The 24,297-nt window shown below is 37.3% G+C and overlaps 1 protein-coding gene across 1 annotated transcript in view; it reads left to right on the top strand.

Annotated features, from left to right (window-relative positions):
• POU6F2 (POU class 6 homeobox 2) overlaps positions 1–24,297 on the top strand; it is a 307,800-nt gene that overhangs the window by 26,350 nt on the left and 257,153 nt on the right. Inside the window, exon 2 of the mRNA XM_040549009.1 lies at positions 20,912–21,083. Coding sequence (XP_040404943.1) covers positions 20,918–21,083 — 166 coding nt within the window. The 5' untranslated portion in view covers positions 20,912–20,917. The remainder of the gene's footprint in view (positions 1–20,911; positions 21,084–24,297) is intronic.

Raw genomic sequence — 24,297 nt, 5'->3', positions numbered from 1 at the left:
TTTAATAACTGTGCTGGCATGAGGGGTGTATATCTAAACAGGTTAGTCTGGCAAACTCTATTATGAAGTTGCATGAGCTGCAAATAAATGGACAAATTAGCAGCTACTTTGAATGTTAATTGCACTGAGTTTTTATTATGTTTCTGCTGAGTTTTAATTGCCTGGCATTTAGATAAACCCTTAAAATGTGATTAGGAAGCTCCTGAATCATTTGATTAAAATCGTACGGGATTTACCTTTCTATAAAATATGCTTTCCTACTATTAGTCCTCTATACTCATTATAGGCAATTCTTTAATTTCTTTGAAATAGCTCACATTTCCATGGATTAAAACAAATTCTTACATGCCTTTGGTTAAGAAGCTACATTCTTTTGAGTGGCAAGTGGATGCTTGGGACAGAATTGCTTTGATAATTTTCTCCTTAAAGTTTTCAGGCAGCTGGAAGATATCTGTTGTTTTGCCTTTATTGTGTACAATTATCTCTCTAGGATAAGGGAAGCAATCGGGAAGAATGCGATCAGTGAGTCTGACATAGCTGTAACAGTGGCAAAAGCAAATAATTGACTGATACGTAGGAGATTCATCTCTGTTGTGAAATGGTTAAGAAATTAAAGTATGTTATAGGCCAATTTCAAACCACTGATATATATGAATTCAACTGCTTCGCAGTTGATGGAGTTGTTCCAAATTTACATTGACCTAACGTAGGTCCTGACACTGTTTTCAATTTCAAAGCAAGTCAGCTATTGGACTGTATTTTGTGAATGAAAGAGACTCTTAAATCTGGCATTTAAATGATCTGATTGGTTATTTTTAAAAAAGTAAAAAGAAAACAACTAACACACCCCAATAATGCTCTGTCTATAGACTGCAACCTGCATTTTCTGAGCTTCCATTTCACAAATTTAAATATCAAGTCTGAAGGATTGTTTATCCTATATCACTGCATAAGTAAATGTCCACCAGAGGCTATGAGGGAGGAAAGGGGGAAGCAGCAAACCCAACCCCTTGTATTTTTCAGTCTGTTCCTAAAAATGGCTTTTTTGATGACACTAAACAAAATCAAATTATTCCTTCACCACAGGTACAGAACAATCCCAAAATAAGGAAACAAGCCAAGGCCTCGACAGTCTTTTTCACTTAAACATCTTAAATACAGTAATTGAAGATTTGTGGGCAGAGCGCACACAGCAGAATCATAGCTTTTCTACAACTCAAGTCTAAATTTGTTTGCTAGTCTGAAAAAATGCCCCAAAGAAAAGTAGGTGTACAGATGAGAACTTAAGCTTCTGCCTCAATCTAATTTCTGTTAGCAGGGTCATTTACAATTCAAGCAGAATTTATGTTCACCTAAAGTGATTTATTTGCGTTTGCATCTATGCCCTGAGTAAGAACACTTCAGTTTATATTATTCTCATTAAAAAGAAAAACATCCTCCACCTCAACATCCTCTCCTGATGGTCCTTAGTGTTGCATTCTTAAGTTGTTAAACATTTTCTAGCTAAGCCTTTTTGATGAAACATAGAAGGAAATATATTAGGTAACTTTCATGTATAAAGATTTTGGCAATGAAAGCCCACTGCAGTTACCACATTCCATGGTAAAGCAGGTCTCTGGGAGATAATGGAAAGAGTAAGCAATTGCAGGTAGATTATATAAAACTCAAACAATAGAACAATGAGCCACCAGATTTTCTGTGAAATCTAAAATAAATCAGGAGGGGATACAGAAAAGGAGAAAAAAATACCACAACATCTGTAACACTTTTTTCTGCATGCACCTTGGTTATCAGTATTTCTTTCCTTACCTTCTGCTGCAGACATAGGAAGGTGATAAATATGCCATGTGCAAGTTTAGTTGAACGGAAGTATAGACAATTTGTGGCACATTTTTTTTTCACTGAATGTTGAGGTGTCTGTCTTGGGGCTGCAGGCCTGGCATGAAGGATCAACCAGGAGTAGAGTGAAGTTTTGTGTTTTGGTATGGATGCAATGACTGCTGCCCTTTAATGTGCTTTCTTTGAGTTAAGCATATGTAGCCCGTTTTGAACTCCCCAGTGATCTGCTGGCTGTTACAACCAGTCCCAACAGGGTCAAGTTCCCAAGTCTCCACTCATGGAAAAACTTATTTGAAATTTATGGTAAGATTTATTCTACTTGCAAAATCCTGAGCAAAGACAACTGGATGTTCTGTGTGAGGAATGGTGTAGAATTAGGTGCTGGATTAGTGCATGCTTCCCTGAGCAAACCTTACAGATGAGGATAATAAAAAGGTCTTTTTCTAATTCTCTGGTTTAAAAGGTATTGTATATTTCACTGCACTTTTTTTTTTTTCCTGAGTATTTTAGGAAAGCTGAAAGATGAACTTATGTATACAATAGCAGAAGAGTATGGGCCACAGAGAACAGAAGCACAAATGATCCAAACCTAAGGAAATAGAGATGAATGCAAATGAAAAATATTGCATACTGAAAATAAAGAATGCAGTTTATAAGGATTTTTCAATATTCACACTAATATACATTACTTTTTATCCTAATTAATGAACCACGTTGAAAACCTGTTTTCTACACTTTCCTCTCCTACCTATTTAAAAATACTGGGAAAATAGACATGTAAATGAAAACTTCCTATAGACCTTTTTAGCTTCTGCAAATAGCTCTTATTCAACCTATCATCCTACGTCTCCCTGATCTTAGCATTACAAGGGTCATATTTTCACAAAGATGAACCATTCATGGCAATTTCTCCAACAGATTTGACACAAACATTCTTTTCTTTGATATTGAAGATATAAGCTTTCTATTTTTGTCCTATTTTTTCCCCCAACCGACATATTTATTGAGGCTATTGCAAGGAAAATCCCACTTTCCATTAATATTTGACTTCTCTGTTTTTTTTCCTCTTGCAGAATTTCAGGCTAACAGAGCAGTAAGGGGTGCTTTGGTCATGTCAGATTATGTATGTGCATGAATACAATAATAAAAATCTCTGAAGTTTATTTAGAATTAATATTTAAATGGACATGTACACAAACACAGTGGTTAATACACATATATGTAGGGTTTTATTTGAGTAGACGCCTTCACGATTCTGCTGCTGTAGATCAACAAGTAGCATTTATTGATCTGTTATAACAGCAGTTCTAGTTCCGGAGAAGATTTTGATTGATTGTCCTCATCCAGAGTGAGTTCTTTCTCCATCTCTCTAGAGTGTTCAGTGGCATCAGCAGCGGATAGTATGGAGACAAAAGATTTCTTTCTGAAGGAAGGACTTTATAATTCTGTTTGGATTCCAAGTAATTATTTCAATGCCCTTTGCCATTTCTATCCAAGTAATCTGATACACCTCTTATGCTAAGAGTCTATAAATTATTGGTGGTAGTATAGATATCTCATGTCAAGCCTTTATTTTACTTAATAAGGTGATTACAAATTAATATACTGAATGGAGTAGGAATGTCTTTGTGACCTGTGCTGCTTGTTTTATCAGACAAATCTTCCTCTATTACATTATAAATTAAACCTGAAATCACTATTTCAGTTTTAAAAATTCCAAACATCTAAAGTATGCAGAATTCTTTATTAAAAAGCTAGAAAAACATGTAAATTCACTTTGCATTCTTTTAGTCTTTAATATTAAACTGTAAGATACCTTACTGCATATGTCAGTCCTAAATGTTATTTGTGATGACAGTTTATTCTCGGTCTAGGTCAAGAGGTAAGAATGTTTTGTATTCATTTAGTTAAATAAGCTCCTTAGACACTCCTCACTTACCAGTGCCAGATGCAACCAATGAAGGTATGTTATAAATCAGGTTTCCTTTGGATCACAGTCACCACCAGATAAGCCGCTCACTTTTCTCATCCTGCCATATTCCTGCCTCCTCTTATGGTCTAAATGGTCTCTCATGCTTTATCTGAGTTCCTTCTATCTGTTGACTGAAGAAAAAGGAAAGCTTGTCTGTCACCGTTTGCCTTTATAAACCGAAATGTTCAGTACAGAAGCCTGGAGAGGAAATGTGAACACCAGTACTACACCCTAGCGAGTTCTCCATCAACCAGTTCTCTTGGTGAAACTCAGCAAGACCTCCAGGTTTCTTCAGATTACTGTCCAAAAATAAATATCAGACTTTGCTCAACAATTTTATAGAAGTGTCATTCCCCGCCCCCCCCTTATCGTCCCCCCCCCCCCCTCCCCCCGCTGTTATTTGAAACCAACAATAATTCCCCCAACAAAGATTTGTATGCATGCATTTAGCTGCTCTGAAAAATGAGACTGTGGGTTAGAGTTAATAATCTCCTAACAAATTAAACTAGAAAAACCCGCTTGGAGGCTATTTTGCAATAGATCCATGCTTAGCAATGGCATGAGCAGTAAAACCTCAAGCCCTTGTAGAAGTAAACTGCCTTATCAGTTGTCCACCTTCCTGAAAGGTGGAGTCTGCCTTGTGGGTTGAAGGGAAGTCTTTGCTCCATGCCAGTGCAAGAAGACTTTGCTAGCTCTGAGGTGCAGCCTACCTCTGGATGGCAGTACGGTCACTGTGAATGGGTAGGAACTCCTCCAGCTTTCTCTTGGGAAGCACATGCCTGGTAAATTTGGCTGGTCTTCACTCACCCCCACTATGCTTTGCCTTTACCTCGATCTTTTTAAATTTGGCACAAGACACAAAGCTGCAAGGTTGGAGTGTATATGCACAGACAAAGGTCTATAGGAAACTTCCTTTTGAGCTGCGTTGTTTTCAAGCTTTTGAGTCCCTCCATCTTAATCATCTGCTACAACTGTTCAGTGTTGTGCAAGGCTGCTTTTTTTATTTGGTATTATTACACTACCTGATCTGAATTAGTGTATGATGTCCAGAAATGGTTGAGAAAGTAGGAATTTCTCTCATGCAAACTAGCAGTATTTAATAATAATACGATTTACTCACAGCTCATTTTTTTGGCAGACTTAAGCTCTACATTTAAAATATTTTTACAGTATATAAAGATGTTCAGGGTTAGTAATCAGCTTTCTTGAGCTATGAGAACCTGAGACACAGTAACCATAAGTGAAAAATTTGAGAGCATGGACTTTTCCATCTCTATGAACTGCAAGTAGGAATTGTCTGACAAATATTCCCCAAGTTTAGTGTAAGTTTTTTCTTTAGTCTTCAGAGTGTATATTGCTTTTTTTTTTTTCCTCTTGAAAACAAATGTTGCCAGCCAAAGCAATGGGATTTGAAGCAGTACAAGGAGCCAAAAATGGGACTTCAGTGAAGTTATGTAATTGTCATACTCATAATGTGCGATTGCTTCCTTAATAACATCTGTACATGTTGTAATTCTCTTAAAAGTATCATATTGGTGTAAAGGTGTATGCAGAACAATTATACTAAGCAATGTCAGGTTTTACTAGTGTTATATCTGTGACACCAACCGAAAGACTAAAGTACTCTGCTGTGCATGGTCATAGATGCTGTTAAAAGCAGTGTTTTGCTTTCTAGACTGCCTTTGCAATCTCATTGCCTTCAAATGAAGTACTAAATTACATTTGCAGAACCCTAGTGAAGACAATAGGATTACAATAGGTGTTACTGAGGTCATCATTTAATAATGATGTTAATATGGTATATGAGGCTGGAGGGAACCCACTTTGATAGTGAGATACTAGGCTGAGTCTGTAGAGGCAGCATTTAAAGGGAAGGGAATCCACTGTTTGCTTGCAAATGGTGTAAACTTGAGAAAGACTTTAAGAAAGAAAAGAAACGACTATATGTTCTCATTTTTGCATTTGTTATAAGTTCAGTGCTGTTTTAAAATGTTTCCTTGGGTAGTAGTGTAAAACGTATTCCTTTGACTTGCAGCAATTTTGAGGTGATAGACCTTTGTTTTTTCTTAGAAGATGCCATAACAGTGCATGATTGTGCACTTCTGTCTTGTGCATTTCCATGTCCATCCAGCTGAATGTCAAATATAACGGAAGAGCTTTTTCTACATGCTTTTTCAGGAGAAGGTTGTAATCTAAGCACTTTTCTTCCCCCCCCCCCCCCCCCCCCCCCCTTCATAATGCCCATTGTATGTATTGTCTTGTCATTTTCATCCTTTTCCTCCTAATTAGCTCTGGGGTTACTTTTCGGCAATTTGCCTTCACTGCTGGACTTCAGTCTCACAAAATCTGATCATATAAGTGGTCCCATTGATTCCAGTATGTATACTTAGTGCTGAGTTACATGCTTGAGGAACCAGTTTATACCCTTCAGATATAGATAAATGACTATCATATCCTAAAGCCATGATTTCACTGCAGCATAAACATGTCTTTGTTTCATCACAGTAGTTCAGTTCCTCTGTTATAATAAATTTAACAAATCTGATTTGGGCTTCTTGTAGTGCTTTCTCAGTATGTTGTCATCTTTTTGTTCAAGACCCTTAAAGATGAGTCTTGATTTGTTCAAGACCCTTACAGACACATTAGATCATCCAGGAGAAAGCCATGATATAGATGGTGTGACTGCACAGTATGTGTGTGGAGGGTAATACAGTAACGGCTTTGAAGACCGAGGTTCAAAGTCCAGTGTCAGTGTTGTTCATTCTTGTTCCCACTTTCAGTGTCATGCATCTTCTTGTTTTAACTTTTTTGCTTTGCATGTTGGTCTCAATCATTGGAACAACCTTCTCAGGAACGTGGTTTTCAAGATGCAATTGGACAGGCTGCTACACAATCTCATCTGGAGATTCTCATCTCCCTTTTCACATGAAAGGCTGGACCTGATGATCTTTTGAGGTCACTTCCAACCTGGGCTGTTCTGGGATCATAGAAACTGTGTCCAGGTACTTTTGAAAGTATTCCATTATTTGTCTATTTGTTGTTGTTAGGGAGAGAGGTGGAATCGAAGAATTTGTTATCATCGTTATGTGTATTCATTCACTTTTTATTTCCTGATGCCTGTAAAAACAGAATAACCGTGGAAACCTGCAGCTGGATGTTGTCTTCAGAAAACAAACAATTTGATCAACTCTATTGTTAGATTGTCTATCTAGATGATCTGGCTAATATTTTATTGTCAGTTTCCCGTTATTACTTACTCTCTGTTGCTGTGCTGGAATCAACTTGGGAGCAACAATGTTGAGAATAGTTCACTGCATAAGGGGTTGTGCATATAGCCGTGTGAAACTTCTATGATCATAAAGGCTTTAAAGCAGTACATAAGGGAGGTTTTGATGTGGTAAAGTCCAGAGAATTGTTACTTAAGCATGCAATTCATGTTAATGCACTCTGTTCCCTCATGAGTTGCTGATTGATCTAAGTAGGTTATAGCATAGTACCTTACTAGCTTTTCTTTAACTGGTGCATGGAACACAATTCAATACTTCTTCACATTTAATAGATGATCCTAGAAAACTGGAAAGCAATCCAGCATTTCTGGAGTCATTGTAGGAGTTAGACTTTCACCTTATTTTATTAACTTCCCTTTTATAAAACACTTGGTCTTAGTTATGTTCCGTGCTTAATCCTCACAGTCCTTTAAAAGTAGCATAACTTTTTTTTTTCTTCCCCTCAGTGTATTCCTTTCAAACTTCAAGGCTTGTGAGTTTCTAGACTTCGTGCATGAAGGGGTAGTTTGGAGTCCAACAGAAATTCAGTGCTGGGTATGTTAGGATTTGAAACTGAAAGATAGCCACAAGAGGGAAGATCTTGTAGCAGTGGACAAATAATACTGCTTATGTAGAGGTTACAGTTCCTGTTTTCTGCTAGTTTTGTATACTTTATAGGGATATGTGCATATCCTAGCATAACATAACGGATCCCATGTCAGTTGTGTTGATCCTAAGCTAAGTGTCTGGTCTGAGAATAATGCTTTTGTTACTTTGACTGCACAGATGAATCAATTGTTTGTGTGAGCAATTTGATTCTGCACTGGAGCTTCTGGTCCTGTTTTACTAATAATTCTGTATATAGACAGGTGAGTGTATTACTCTTGTACATTAGTTTGGAATCTAGCAAAGACTTTGTGATAGTCACTTAAGTGGCGTTATTATGCTCCCTACAAATATGCCTTACAAGTAGCACGTTCACATGGAAAAAAAGAGCTTTCTCTGAAACTATTGTGGCTGCTATTGCAGTAATGGGATATCAAACAGGCAAAATTGTATGTGTTGTCAATGGCTGCAATATAATTTCATTGACCTACAATGTTTAAAGTGAAGACATGATGGTAAGCTTCTATAAGGTGTCATATTGAAGTAATTGCCCACCAACTTGATTTTATGGCCAAAGAGAACATTTTAATGTCCCCGTAAATTCTGAGGACAATCTAGCCTGCATGGAAACACAGAGATCAAAGACCATGATTAAGCATTTCGCTATTATAATGCTGAGAATATTTATATAACACAAGAAGTAAATAGATGAAATAAGTGTGGGTGAAATTAAACTGGAAAGTTAATTTAAATCTACGAACAAAAGTTTGGTCTAAAATGCAAAAAAAAAAAAACCAAAACAAAACAAAACAAAAAAAATGGGGTGGTTTAAGTCAATGGTTTTACTCACCCCAAATGTCACAGCTTTTACTTGGTCCTTGCCTAAGTCTCTTTGGTTTTGCTTTCAATTTGCCAAGAGCTCAGCATTATGAAGAGCTCAGCACTCTTCAGGCCCATGTGATAGACTGAGTTCAGGTGATAGAAACAAGCCAGCATTTGGCTCCAGAGGAAGCGCATGAGCTGGGGGGATCAGGCCTGTGAGTGGAACAGAGCTGTCTGGCTGTGAGAAAAGGGAATTCAAGGAAATTCTTGGTTATGTGAATGCTCCACTCAGTTTCCCTGCTTTTAGATCTGACTCATTGCAGTGGGTCTGTCTGTCTGGAGTTAATGTTCTTTATGGCGGCGCATATGGTGCTGTTTTTTGGCTTTGGGACTAAAACCGTGCTGATAACACACCAGTGTTTTGGCAAAGTTAAGTCCTAGAAAAGCAGAGATCAAGAGAGAGATAAGTAGAGGCTCTGTAGGGACAGGGTTTTAAGATTAACTTACGTATTTTTATAGGGATGCTTACCAGTCACTGCTCTTTGCAAAACAATTAAACAGAATAGAGATGAGGTGACTTGGACAGCAGTGCTTAGAGGCTTAGTGGTAAGAGTGTGTGCCTGAGGTGCTGGTCCTCTTACTCTAACCACCAGGGAGCAAACTTTCTCCCACAAAAAAAAAAAAAGGCTGTTTTTTTCATTGAAAGATGGGTAACAGGGAGGAAGAAGGTGGAAGAAGGAATACTGATATGCTCTCACAGCTGTACTGGTACACTCCAGCTTGCTGGAGGAAACTCAGGTGGCTCTTTGCCTTTGTGTTTACAAACTGTAACTATACATACCTTCCTGATTCAAAAAAAAAACAATTATATACGTGGGTATAGTAATTAGCTTTTTTCTTAAAAGTAAAAAGCAAAGATGTAACCAAATGGTTCTTTAAACGTATATATGCCAAACACAATACTAGTTTCAATTTAGAATGATATATGAAGACAGTTTGTAATGAAAAAATAATGTGAGTTTGTGATCAATCTCTATTCTGCATTTTGTTTTATTTTGTAACTTTTTAAAAGTAACTTTTTAAAACATTCAGAAGCTATTAGTGACCATTTCTGTATTAATTTCTAGGTTTGCTTGTTTCCAAACATATTTTCTAATGTCCTTCCTATTTGCGCATGTTTAGTGCACACTTTGTGTAATCCTATATTTTGAAAATAAACTTATTGGAGACATGGCATAATTTGCAGAGTTATTTCAAACAATATGTTCAAAAGTACATTTATTACTTTTTAGAAATAATACATAAAGATTGAAGCATGTTGAAGAGCAACTTAAGACCAATAGCATTATGAGATTGCTTATGTTGACCTACATTTTTGAAACAACTAAACTACTTTTAGGACTATTTATTGATGTTCTGTTATTGATTTCAATGACAAAAAGATCAGGGCCTTTCCCTAGATCTCGGTGATTCTTCATGCAGGGAATTGAGTCTGTTGTGCCTGTTGATGCTGATGGCAACAGTCCAAATGGTTTCACTGGCAGGAGTGTTAGGACCATTTGTACACACCTATATATGTGTTTATAATATGTATAAATGCATATGTTTTGTGTATATAAAATCGATCAATATCTGTATGCAAGTGCACACGTATATATGACAATAGCATGATCTTCAGAAATTTTTCTGATGTTGAAGCAGAAGGAATCAATGGTATTTTTGACTGTGCTCTCTAAGGAGGGTGGTGATAGTTACTCTTTAAGGGTGAAATCAAGCATCCTAGTGTGTTCACCAGTTTGCGAAGGAGCAAGCAACAGAAGGTGTTACTGTAGCTGCATGTTGTTTTGTTGTTGTTTTTTAACCATTATCAGATTATCTACCCTAAAATATTGCTTAAAAGGAGTTTACTTAAAAAGTGAAAGGAAGCCAATGACAATTAATTGTGGCAACCTTTTTTAAATCAAACAAAAACAAACAAGAAAACACACACACACACACACAAACCACAACAAAACAAACAAATTGAACAGTATCTAATAAAGAATTGAATTGTCCATGTAGGAAAATACTAACAGATCTGAGAAATGCTTCATTCTTTGTTTATTGATAATCCACTTACTGTAATTGCTGCTAAAATGATCACTAAATGTTACGCTGTTTTCCTATTGTAAGCATTAAACAGGAAAAGTGCTGTTACACTGCTCTGAAGTGATCTTCCTACATGCCTGACACATAATAGTGCTACTGCATGTGGTGTGTGACATATCCAACCCTAGTACTAAAAGAAATGTTGGGAGTTTAAGTATACCTGCAACTTTCAGCAGATAAAAGCCTTTGACAAAAAGTGAGACTCTCTTTGGGCTTCATCTTAAAGAAACAAATCCTTATGCAGATTTCTTCAGGATGGACTGTGAAGCTGTGTGACGGTTAAGGGCATACTGAAGTTGGAATATATTCACTTAGAAATTAATATGTTGAGATTTACACTGTGAAAAGAAAGATGTGGTACCCAGGTGTTGATGAAGACCTGGTATGAAGAAAAGTAAACCAAAAGCTTCTCTATAATGATTAAAAAAAATTGCACTCATTTATCAGTGGGAAAGGCTTAGAAAATATAAAAAGCCCAACATTATTGATCTGCAACATTTGTGGTATTATTAAGTATGTTTAGCATTTATAACAGCAGGTTTTGTTGTCAGATGAGCTCAATGTAGGAGAACCATAGGAAAAATGATTTGGCATTCTTGCTCTTAACCTGATAGCTACACATCCTACTGCAGTGCGTCTTCTGATAGCTGGAAAAAGAAGAGGGTATTTTAGTTTGTGAAGCTCAGTTCTGGTGAAGCTTTCAGTTATTCAATATATGGGCATTTTTGCTATTTAATTCTGTCTAGATAAGATGAAAGGAAATAGAGGGCAATAAGGGTCCCCACCTCTAAGGTACAGTCCCAGTAGAAATCAGAATCATCTAGGTTGGAAAAGACCTTCAAGATCACCAAGTCCAGCCATCAACCTGACCTGCTGACTCCCATCACACATCACGGATCCATGCTCCTTAGTGTCATGGCCACATATCTCTTAAATGACTCCAGGGATGGGGACTCAGCCCCTTCCCTTGACAGCCTGTTCAAATACTCTACAATCCTCTGCTTGAAGAAGTTCTTCCTAATGTCCAATCTAAACCTCCTCTGGCACAACACCATTTCCTCAAGTCCTGTCACTTCTTACCCAAGAAAAGAGATCGATGCGCTCCTCTCTGCAACCTTCTGTCAGGTAGTTGTAGAGACTGATGAGGTCTCTCCTCAGCCTCCTCTTCTCCAGACTTAAAATCCCCAGTTCCCTCAGCTGCTCCTCACAACCCTTGTTTTCATGTACCTTCACCAGCCTCATTGCTCTTCTCTGCACACTCTTGGGCAACTCAATGTTCTTGGAGCAACGGGCCCAAAAGTGACCAGAGTGGCTGAGGTGTGGCCTCACCAGTGCCACGGCAAGTGGACCATCACTCCCCTAATCCCCCTGGCTACTCTGTTTCTGATTGCAGGCCAAGAGAAGTCATTTCCCATACTTGTCCATGGAATTCAAGTGTGCTGTATTAAAGCAAGTAGCGCGAAGAGGATCAAGAGCTCTGCTGACAATCTTGTTAATCACATAATACATAAAATAAATACGTAACATGCATGTTATGTATGAACACAGTGTTCAGCATCATAACCCATGCTATGATTTTTTTTTTCCAAATTCAAGTTACTGGTTCCTTTGTTTTACAGCTTGGAAACCTGAAATGTTAGGTAAAACAAAGTTTTCCTTTAACTAGAAAGTTCCTTTCAGTTGCTGTGAGTCCCTTCTAGGTTGCCTAGTTAAGTTTCTCTCTTGTTATCAACATTCAAGTTATCTTAAGTTTTGGTGTGGTTATGGACGTGCTGGTTTTTAAAAGTTATTTTATCTGAATTCTTGCTCTGATATTTATTTTCTCACTGTCTTTCTAGTGTGCACATCATAGACAAAACATGCCAAATAAAACCATATATAATGCTATACTTACATTCTGATTACGCCAAACTCATGCCATTTGGATGCTTTATGGTGGCAATCCCAGGAAGCAATGTTTTACCTAAAACAAATGAACAAAAAACCAACCGCATCCCACGACTACCAGCACTCCATGAAGTGTCTTGCATTTCTTAGTTTTGGGGGCCATGATGGCCTATTTCTTCCTTCTGGAAAACAGAAGGATTATTGTGATGAAGGAATGGTGTAGTTGCTGGATGGAGCTTTTAATGTCACAAGATTGGCTGGAGAGAGGATGGGATTAAATAAAAATCTTGTTTTTAAGGCTCCCTCAAAATAGGAGTCAAGTTAATATAAAAAACAACAACAGGTTATCAAACAGGCAGACTGGTGAAAGAGCACTTGTATGAAGATGATTTGGCAAGTAGAATCGTGTCCTTTATGTGGTCATTGTGGAGACTAAAGCAACCTAATGTGAAATCATTTTTACAGAAAATGAGAATTTTTTGTTTTTATAGGAAAACCTCTAGACAGCTACAATATGTTTATTACATTAGAGTGGAATGGTATTTTTTCCCCTAGGAATGATGAATACCTTTGCAGAAATGTTTTAATACTTTTTTTTTTTTTTTTTAATGGAAGACAATGTCTTGTACTTTGTAATGAAAATTTTCTCAAGTTCTCTGGTAAGTTGACCCACAGTATACGAATTCTAGAAAATCTTAGCTATTATAGACTTAGAATTTTTTGGATGACTTTTTATGTTTGACACAGCTCCCTGCTGAATAGAACCAACAGAGCAGAGGGAACAGTGCACTATTTCTATGAAGAAACTGTCAAAGTCTTATTCCGGTTAGGGGCTGTCTTCTAATTTTGAATTTAATTGCTCTCTTATGTGATCTACTCTTTTTGGAAGATCAGATGGCAGAAGAGTAGTAGGGGGGGAAAGTCTCTTGAGGGCTGATTTCTCCATACTGGCCCCAGGGGGTGGTGGTGGTGGTAAGTTACTGCCTGTTCCACCTGTGTCCTGTCATGATCTACAGAGCTTGCTCTTCTGGTCTCTCAAAAATCATCTGCTTTTATATGGTTGCGAGAACCTTGAGCTAGAAGGTTCCTTTCCCACACCGTTCTCAAGACTTATTTCTCCTAATGGTTGTGTGCTGTTGTCCATCTTGTGTTTTGAGGACCATGGTAGCTTTTCAGAATAGCAGCTTCTCTGGTTCTTGACCTCTGGATGCATACAAACCCTTGAAATATGTCCATGGATGAACAAGCTCCTTTTTAATGAGCAGCATGTCATTTAATACGGGAAATCATTGGAATATGGCTGGACTCTTGTTAACCTAGAATTAATAGATAACAGCTACGTAGCTACTCTGTGTATGTGGCAGAAAACTATAAAGATGAAATGGTTTGCAACAGGAGGAGCAGGAGGAATCTTTAGTCAGATTAATAACTGGATCAGAAGTAGTAAGGTCACCTCCATGAGCAAAAGCATTGTTTAGAGTAAAACTTCTGGGCTGTGGGTACTCTTGCATTAGTGATTCCTAAATGTCATGTAGGTCAGGAAAAATACAATGGCTGGATTCATGTCTTTTTCTTTTTTTTTTTTTTTTTTTTCCTGGCCAGTTCCAGATTGCTTTATTTGGACCACAGATGCAGCTGACACAGTTGCTTCTCTTGTTGTATATGGTAAAACCAGCATCCTTTAACTTTCTTGCATGTTTGAAGCATACAGCTTGACTCGCTATATGAAGCTCCTAGGGATACGCTTATAGCAATAAACCCAATAAAATAAAATTGTGACCCAGTTATTTATTACTGTGTGGCTGCCATGTGTATGTTTCCATTCTGCAGCCTCCTGTTAGTGTTGCAGAGCAACCTGACCAACAAATTTATGAGGACTTGCCTTGTGAACCTTTCAGCTTTCTGTCAATAGGTGCAAGAAACGTGTGAAACTTTTTCATTAGGGAAAATAAATGGTTCAGTATGGTGAAAAGTATGTCTAGTGAGGTACTTTTGTGTGTTTTAAAACCATGTTGAAGTATTATTCAAATCTCAAGACAGTAATTTGAAGGACGTTGCTGCATAAAAAGGTAGTTAAAAAAAACAAAACTTTTTTAAAAAGGTTGCTAAAACTACAATTAAAAACTCCATGAGTTTCAGAAAAACATTTTCTGTCAGAAGCTGTATTACGTTAAGCAGCACTAACCTTTTCAACTTCCAGAGAACCTAAAATTAAGAAAATAATAACATCACTGACTAACCTGAAAAGAACATTTAAATGAAAGCACTGTGAGCAGTGATAGTCTCCCTAACTTTCTAAATTAAATTGTTACATTAGTAATACTACACTTTATATGGGTATAATTGCACACTGCTAACTTATTACAATGTTGTTTTAAACTAGAGAATACTTTTTAACTGCAACCTGGCCATTAGATGTGAAGATGAGTATCACTGCAGAAATATGATGTCCAAAGTCAAAGTAGCGCTGAGAAAAGGGAGAAAAACAGAACTATCTTTTCCACTACAGAGATTTTCATGAGGAGATAAATATAGTTCTAGCTGAAGAAAAGTGGAGACTGTTTCGGGTGATGATATTTATATTGAGTGAGAAGAGCTGGGGATATATTAGCTTCTTGCTGTAAGAGGAAAGAGAGGCAATGCTGAAGATTGTAGTAAGTTAAATATGAGTAATATAGGTAATATAACTAAATATGTAATGCAGTAAACAGGAGTACAAGATTAAAGCAGTGAAGGAAGATCAATGATCGCATATCAGCAGTCTTGTTTGTTTTGCTTATAGAAACATCCATCTAAGGATGCTGGTAGAGGTGGCTGTGAAGAAAATAAGCTTTTCTCTAACTTTTCTGGGGCAATGACAGCCAGCAGGTAGCAATGATCAGAGGCTAGCAGGGGTCTGAAGGATGATTCAAAGAAGTTTGCATAAGCCACACTATGGATTGATTGGGATAGAAATATTGGCACATTAGTGACAGCGGATACAAGGTTTAAAGAAGGAAGAATCAAAATTGTCTGTTTAGAAATCTTTATAACAAAAATAAATATGAATGCCTCTAAAAGCAATAAGACAGAGGAAGGAGGACCAGTTCCTAAGAGGACAAAAGGATAACACATTCCTAAATTTCATTTGATACAAATAAAACTAATCCTTTCCCAGTAGAGATTTTTAATGCATTCCTCACTCAAAAGCCATAAGTTATGTACTAAAATAACGTTATCTAAGGTTATGATGTGCTCTGTCTTGATTAAAAAGAAATCTAAAATATCAAAAATTTTGGTGTAATCATTAGAATATCTGAACAGTGAACTTTTATTTATTGGTAACGTAATTGGAGTGATTGCTCAAACATGCACTCTCTGTATGTCCCTAACAGAATTCTGTGCATGATCAGAATCCTATAGGAGGGCATAATTTATTTCGTATTGTCAGGAAAAAAAAAATAGAAAATTACTTTAAGACAGAAATGAAGTGATTTCAAACTAAAGTAAAAATAAAAAAAAAGGAAAACAAAGGATCTTACTTTTTCTCTGTTATTAAAATAATATAATTAAATTCAGACCAGGAATGTTTATGGTGCAGAGTACAAAATTTAGCCCAATGGCTACACCAGTGCATGAAGCCTTTATAAAGCCCTATCATCACGCAAGTCCTACGTTAAGGATAAAAGTAGTTTGTACTCCCCTTTTTAGATCTCTGCCTAGGGCATGTTTCACAGGAAAACAATACAGTTTCGTGTAAAAGCTGTCTTTGATTACTAAATAGTTTTGCTTAGAAAGTGCACCTTTACCCTTAAAGAGCAGAGACAAAGCTTTTAACACGGTGATAAATATTCTTCTGTATTTTGTACAGTGTTGCAGAAAAGAAACTAAAGGTTTTGGCTTTTGAAAGAGGGTGTGTAACCAGAGCTGTAATTTGCATTTGCAAATCCACCTGTTTTTTACTGGCAAATTAAGCCCAACAGCTTGTAGAAGTCAAGTCTGGGAGCTGTGGAGCTGAGCAGAGGTGCAGGCAGCTATTGCGAGCTGACTTAGAGGAGCTATGAGCCGCCCTTAAGGGAGAGACACAGCAGGGAGGACCACTCGCTGCACAGAACTGTCAGCAGAAGCTCATAGAAAACAGGCAAGTCTGGTAATACCGGTGCTAGCTGGACAAGAAATGGATGACAAGTTATATGAGTATCTGCAAGAGATGCATGTAAAATTTGTCACTACATGCGTGGTATTTACAGGTATATTTTGAATAAGGGGATTGCAATTTCTCAAGTTCTCCTAGAACAAGAGCTTTGCTCTTGTGGTTATAAACCCATCTGAAATACCATAGCATTATATCCTTTTTATGTACCCTTGCCTTCTACTTAAAGAAGATAAACCCTTTTCACAAAGTTCATCTTGCTGTTTTTTTTTATGTATTCCTAAACTTTTCAATTTTATGTATGAATAGCTAAAACTTTTGTGTGGGTATTGATCAACAGAAGTTGCTGTGTTGCGCTGCAAAGTATAACCTGATCTTTCTCACCTTCCAAAAAGCAAGCACATCCAGGGCAGGGAGGAGAACAGATCCTGATCGGATTATCTGCAAAAGGTGCACATGCAATTCCTGGCCTCGGCTCATCGTCTGATACCCTGGGTCCTCACTGGGTGGAGAAGAAGGAGCCTGCTGGGCCAGTAGCTGGCCACTGTGACAGATGCGTACCAGCTACTGCAGATCTTGGGGGTGCTGGGGACATTTTTTTTTTTTTTTTTTTTTAAGAGAGAGAAACCATTAGGAAAACAGGAAAATCCCATCTTGTCCCTGGGAAATTTTCCAGACCAGTCCACTTGCCATGTGTTGGAATTTGAATTACATTGTTTGTGAAAATAAGTTTTTAATCATGTGTAATCCACTGTAGAAGAGACACATTCTTAAGTACTAAAAGCAGCTGAAGGTCTAGAGACAACCTGGAGTAAAAACTGTCCATTTTTTTTAAAAGTATGTTTTTGAAGGAAACAAACTCTCTCAACCCATCATTTCAGTGATTTATTTAGTCTTCATGTAGGCTAGAAACTTAGACAGTACCTAATCTGTCTGCTTATAGAGAAAGTTGTCATTCATTCACCATCTGACACAGAGCTACCCTGGAGGTTAACTACAGGTGCTCGTACAGTTTGAGTGAGGGGGCAGCAATTTACATTTCAGTTTTTACAATCCTTGGCTCTGCGTTTGTAAAGCTGTTCTGAATTCGCTGCAAGAGGCTGCAAGTCAAGCAAGGGTCTATGGGGATGCTTGAAGTGCAGGTCTGAGGGATATCCTGCAACACTGAGTTCTACACATTTTCACTACTAATTGTTTGGAAAAGTGTCTTTATTATTATTTGATACTCCGACTTTTCCATTTCAGTGGAGGCCCTTTTTCTTCTCAGATGAGATAGGGTGAATAGTTCCTGATCTGCATTTTCTCCCTGCCGTTTATTATTTTGTATACTTTGATCATACTTGTTCTTATTCACTTTTGTCAGGTAAACATTCCCAATCCTTTCAATCTCTTTATCATTTTTCCTGCACATCTTTGTGATGTATTTCTTAGCTGGGCTAACCAGAAATGAACAAAGTGCTCCAGATGAGGCCGAATTATTGATGTGCATAACAGGTAAAATCCTAGCCCTGTTGAAGTTGCTGTGAATCCACTAACATCTAAGGGGTGAGGTTTCTCCCAGTGCTGTCACATTTTGTACATTATTCTTCATCCCATTTTTCATGTATTCAACTTCAAAATTTGGCAGCTGAGAATTTAATCTAGAATCCTACTGATGCAGCATCCTCCATTAAATTGCTGTTAGTCCTCAGATTAGCTGTGTAGCTTGTGGATGGGATTAGTTCCCTCCCAAAAATACTTTCCTGAAAAGGGTCAAATTTTATCCCGATTCATGTTGCCTATGGAAGCACGCTTGCTATTAGTTTTGAATGGCTGAAGCTGAGGGCATCAGCCCAGACTTAGAAACAATATTGTGTTCACAGTGACCTTTAGCTGGAAAATCTGCTAAAGTGCATTATATAGTATATGAAAGCAAAACAACAACAAAAAAATCCTGCCTCGGTAAATGACTTTGTCAATAATGTACTATGAATATGAGGCAAAACAAGTCAGAGGGGTTTTTATAGCATTTGCAAAAGAAATCTGTTAAATTCTCTTTCCTTCCAAGAATCATCTAAGAAATGTTCAGATTGTTGCTGGCTAATAAATACAGTAAATGAAATGTTAATAAATCACCAGCAATTTAGCCTGACAATAACATGGATTGACCACATTGATTAAATTGATTATGTTTCATATATTTACAATATGTAGACACAAGCCCAATTTATTTTCTGAAGAGTTCAAGGTAGGTATCATTGGTTTAAAAAAAAAAAAAAAGGCAAAACAAAACAATGGAGTAATGTTTGTGGTTGCTATCTGCAATAATCTAATGCTGACAGAGAGCAGTATTTTATTTAGTAATTAACAGTGTAAAGGGGAGAGAAGCTGTCATGTTGGTTCTTAAGCTGGGGAATGTGATGAAAGATGATATCTGCGATCTCATCCTTTCCACTTGTTTAGGATTGTCAGGATGAGAAATGTCAGCATTATGAAAGCTCAGCTCTGCTCTTGATATGATAAAACCCTTCAAAAGCCAGTCTTTCTCTCCCTCTTCCCCCTCCTTTCTCCCTCTCCCTGCACTTGCTTTTTTATTTATCCTGTTTTGTTAGATGGCAGAAATATAATTCTTTTCTTTCTTCCTATTATAAGCCACCATTTTTGTTTTATTATATGTTTCACAACCCCTAATGCCCCACTGAAAATTACCTTGTTAAATGACAGTGTTTCAAAGCCATGAATCCTTTCCACCATTCCCTCAGAGGTTTGAAACAGTCAACAGACTGTAAAGAATAAATAATAAAAAAGTATTGATTATTTTGATGACTGTGAGATTCAATTAAGTATTAATTTTGCCCTCCAGTGGACCTATCAAGGTATTCAAAAGGGAGGATTCGGCTCAGCTAAATGCGTGCTGAGTGCTTCAGCCTTAAATAGGGAGAAAATGTGTTTACCTACAGTATTTGAAGAGGAGTGCATTGATGCACAGAGTCCAATATTTAAGTGCTGTGCAAATTAAGCCCTGGTGACAGTGACATTGTTTTCAGCGATATGAGTATTGACTAAAGAAGTGCATTTGATGACAGCTTAAACTATTTGTATTGATTAACATTTTCATAGATTATCATGTGTCATATCAAATTCACTTTTCAGACATGAATACATTAAAAAACCCATAGGCAAACATCGACCAATGTGGTGATGGGACAGAGGGAACATGCTAACCAACCTACTTGCTCTCTGGTCACCTGTTCTCTGCATAAGAACCATTTAGGCATGAACTTTGCAATAAATAGCTGCCAGAAAGCGCAACAAGGTCACTTGTTCCTTTCTTTTTTTATTTATTTTTTTTTTTGGGCTCTGGTTTCCCTGCTGTCATGATATTATACCTGTTAGTTTGCAAACGGGAGGATAGTGTGTGCTTGGAAATAATGCTTGACCCCCAAATGTCCTCAGTGAGCAGAAGATAAAACAGATACAATTCGTCAAGAAGCATTTTTAATATATCTATGTAAGGTTTTATGGGGATATAATGTCCCAAACACGAGAATAATTGCGAACTGTTTGTGTAAGTATCTTCCCTGATTTTATCTTTTAAAAAAATAGTTTGTGTTTTTTATTTTAAATACAAAAATATGTGCTTGTGTGTGTTTATTGACTTTGGGAGCATAGCATCCCAAAGACAAGAATAGTTAGAAGAAATTTGTGTCTCTCTTGAATGTGTGTAATGAAATGGCTATTTTGTTGCTGTGTATTTTCATAGAAACACTCGAAGGGTAGAAATTGTGTATTTGGTTGTGTTAATGTTGTACAGCAGAGGATGCCTCTTTAAATCACCGTGGAGTGCTCACAGGGTGCTCCTCTTCTGTGGCGTTGGAGCATACAGGAATTTTGTTTCTTACTACATTAAGGGCAGGGCGAGGTGTAAAAATGTACACACAAAAAAGCACACCCCACAATTAAAGCTGTGTTGGTTATGTTGCTTTCATAGAAGTTTTTCTCCAAAGCATCCTGAATCTCTCACATGCTAGTTGAGCTTTAATAGGGTGGGGAGTAATGGAAAACTCATTGGATCTGTAATAGCTCTTCACTTGACTGCAGCCAGCAATAACAGCAGGAGCAGCCAGAGATAAGAGAGAGAGAGAGAGAGAGTGTGTGTGTATGTGTGTGTGTGAGGGAGAGGGAGTGGAAGAGAGAGTATACGCACACCAAAGCTGCCACTTTTTTTTTTCCCTGACTCTTTTTTTTCCCCCATCCTAGGATCCAATGATAGCTGGACAAGTCAGTAAGCCCTTGCTGTCACTGCGGAGTGAAATGAATGCAGAGTTGAGAGGTGAGGACAAGGCAGCTACTTCAGACAACGAGCTGAATGAGCCCCTGCTTGCGCCTGTGGAATCAAATGACAGCGAGGACACTCCCAGCAAGCTCTTCGGTAAGTCTGTCTAGGTATTTCATTTCACTGCTACCATGTTGTCCGGAAGAGCAATCTCCCCCCGTTCTTTTTTCTTCCTTTTTTTTTTTTGTTCACTCAATTTTCTTGTAAGTACCAAGGAGTAGCTTGGAGCGTGCAGGCATACAGCCCTGTGCTCCCATTGCAACTGGCTACTGGAATGACAGTGTCACATTCTGAAAACTTTTGTCAACAATGAACTTATTTTATGCAAGTTGCAGACATTTTATGTTTTCCTTTGATCTGTGGTCTCTAATGTAAAAAATAGAGGGGGAATCCTTTTTTTCAATTATTATTATTATTATTATTATTATTATTATTATTAGAGTGGTTCATTAACATTTATTGCATTAAGGGCTGATATGAGTGTCTGATATCAGCCTTTTCTGAGGCTGGACTAAACTGAGGAGTTACCATTTTAAATGGTAAAGATAAAGCTGGGTGAAGAGAGCTGAAACATTCCCATAGAAAACACTCTGTACTGAGAGTAAACAAAGGCTACCAAGGGTAGTGCATGTGGAGCTAATATTTTTAAAATTTAAATTAGAAACAAAATATTTCTTTTAAAGCATGTGCCAAAAAGAAATTACCTGATTAATTTTTAAGTAGCCTAAATTATTCCAGATGAAAGTGTAACCTTTCACAATCAAAACAAAAGCAGTAAGAGTTGCACTCCAACACAGACATCTGTCATTCAAATGGATGACACCCTGTAAGCCAACTCAAGCAACTCTGATCTCTAATCAGAAAAGGGAGCAGAGTTGTTGAGGCGCGTGCTTGAGTGATAGATGTTGATAGATGTCTGAGCTGGAGCAATACTATATGGTACATAGTGACATTTTGGGTTTAGAGCGACTGCTCTCCTGAAGGGGTTCCTTTGAATTATTTCCGTTTGTGACTTAAGATAAACCCTAATAGAAACAGAGCAACTCCTAATTTTTTCCATGACTTTGTAGGTGGAAGTTGAAGGGAGAAAGATCTTGTTTAGTGAGAATGCAGCTTTAAGGCACAGAGAGAGCCCATTTTCTAAGATTCAAGTTTCGATTTCATAATCCGTAAGGAAATCTGTAGTAGTGTTCAGATTTCAGTTTTCCAGCTACAGTAGGAGCTGCAAGATTTTTAAAACAAAAGAATACATGCAATTTTCTTTTTAAAAAAAATGTTCCTTACCCCTTACGGGATCAAAAAGCACAAAATGTTTTACTACGTAACTTTGCTACAGATAAGGAAAAATAATAATAGATCTAAAATTTATTTTCTGAATTACAGTAATAACCATTATTAAATATCACATCCATTTTTAAGCACCCCCTTAGTAATCTTTGTTTCCATGGAAAACATAATGGAAATTATCAGTTTGTATGTTCAAACACCATATAACAATTGTTTTAGTCCATTTAATCCGGAAAAGAATTCTAAGAGCTAAAATTCAGAAAGCTATTACTTGTATATATTGGTATAAATATCTTTAGCTGTGTTTATGTTTTTTTTATTTGATCAAATATATAGGGTGCATCTATTAAATATAGCAAGGTAACCAACAAAAATGGACTTTTAATTTGAGGGTACTGAAATGTCTGGTTTTAGATCAGGCAAGTATTGTAATAAAAGGCAGGGTATTTTTTGAGCCATTGTTATTTGGATGCTGAGCAGCGAGATTGAAATACACACAGATACTTTCATTAGAGTTGCTGCTTGGGATATAGAAATGATGTGCAACAATATCTTATCTCCTTCTGAATTGTAAATACAGTTGGTACCTAAAAGCACGAATGAAAAACAAAATACAAATGAGTATATTGTGTTGATTGTACTGGTGAGCGTAAGATGTTTGCTAGCCTGATTTTTATACTGCAAAAAAGATGTTCCCAAGTAAACAAAAGTGGGTGAAATAGTTCAAGTGACTCAGTACGAACTTATGTGCTGTTTATCCAGGTTCTGTTACAATTATGAAAGATGTTACAGATGTTTTAGCAGCAGCCTTTACCAGTTAATTTTAGTAGCTTTGAGAACATAAAGGAAGGGACAGTGATGCTATTGTGATACGTTTGAGGATTAAATTAAGCAAATTTATTTAGAAGAGATACTTAGCTTTTATGTCATGGATGTGTCCCTTTAAGATAATATTGCAGTAAACATTTAAAATGTAGTTTTGCTTAAAGCTTTGGTGCATAAATATGGAGGGTTATTCTATAGCTGTTTCTCTTTGTTTAATATTATGAATAGCATGTTAGGAATGCGTACTTTGGGGCTTTCTTTGCAGTCTCTGAAATTACATTTATTTGTGGACTTTTTGGCATATGATGGCATAGAGATTGACATTTTTCTCCTCTTTCTTTTATGCAATGAGAATTTGCTTTATATAATGTAGCATGTAATACATACTGTGTGAAAATTTCCCCAAAATTTATTAAGCAGGAGAGGGAGGAGCATTTTAAAAAGTCAAGGGGAGGAGACAGGTCCATAAAGAACAAAGTTTTCCTACACTGTTGCTTTCACATTTTTTGAAAAATTTGCGAATATCATGTACTGATTTAGTTGGAATGAATGACCAGTGTTTGAGTGTCTTATGTTTTGTTGATGTTAGCAATATTTCACAAATCTTATTTTCATATAGAACAGAATTGAATGATTAGATGCAGAGAGCTTTCTTCTTTCTCATCGGATGCGTTCTGCTTAGCCTTCTTTTGACAGATGGGTTTATTTCTGCAGAGACCTGCATTGCTCACCTGTACCTTTTCCTAAAATCCACCTTCTTTTTCTTAAGCTTCGTTGTTTTAGTATTGCACTGCATACAATAGAAACACTGAGTGGTTTTTTGTGTTTTTTTTTTTTTTTTTTTTTGGTAGCAGATAGCACAATTAATCAAACAAATGGCACCTCTTCAACAACACCCCCCTGCTGCAGGCAAGGGAAGGGCAGGGCTACACTTAATTATACTTATTTTTGACTCAGGAAGATGCACGGTAAACTTTTGTTTCTCTTATGGGTGCTCTGCTGCCAGTGACAGAGAAGGTGCATGCTGCAGCTCCTTGGGTCCCAAATACCAGCCCCAGGTGGGATAAGTTTCCGGTAATTTGAAGTAGCTCCCACCTGAAACTGGTGTACAGGTGTCTGGGAATATGGCACTTTGTCACTACGGTGCACTGCTCCCTGAGAGTGGTGACAGGGGCAGCCATGGTTAGAGGGGTTGCCT

The sequence above is a fragment of the Cygnus olor genome, chromosome 2 (assembly GCF_009769625.2).
Source record: "Cygnus olor isolate bCygOlo1 chromosome 2, bCygOlo1.pri.v2, whole genome shotgun sequence".
NCBI classification, from domain to species: Eukaryota; Metazoa; Chordata; class Aves; order Anseriformes; family Anatidae; genus Cygnus; species Cygnus olor.
Note: the sequence above shows the minus strand (reverse complement) of the source record. Positions and strands in the feature narration are given on the sequence as shown.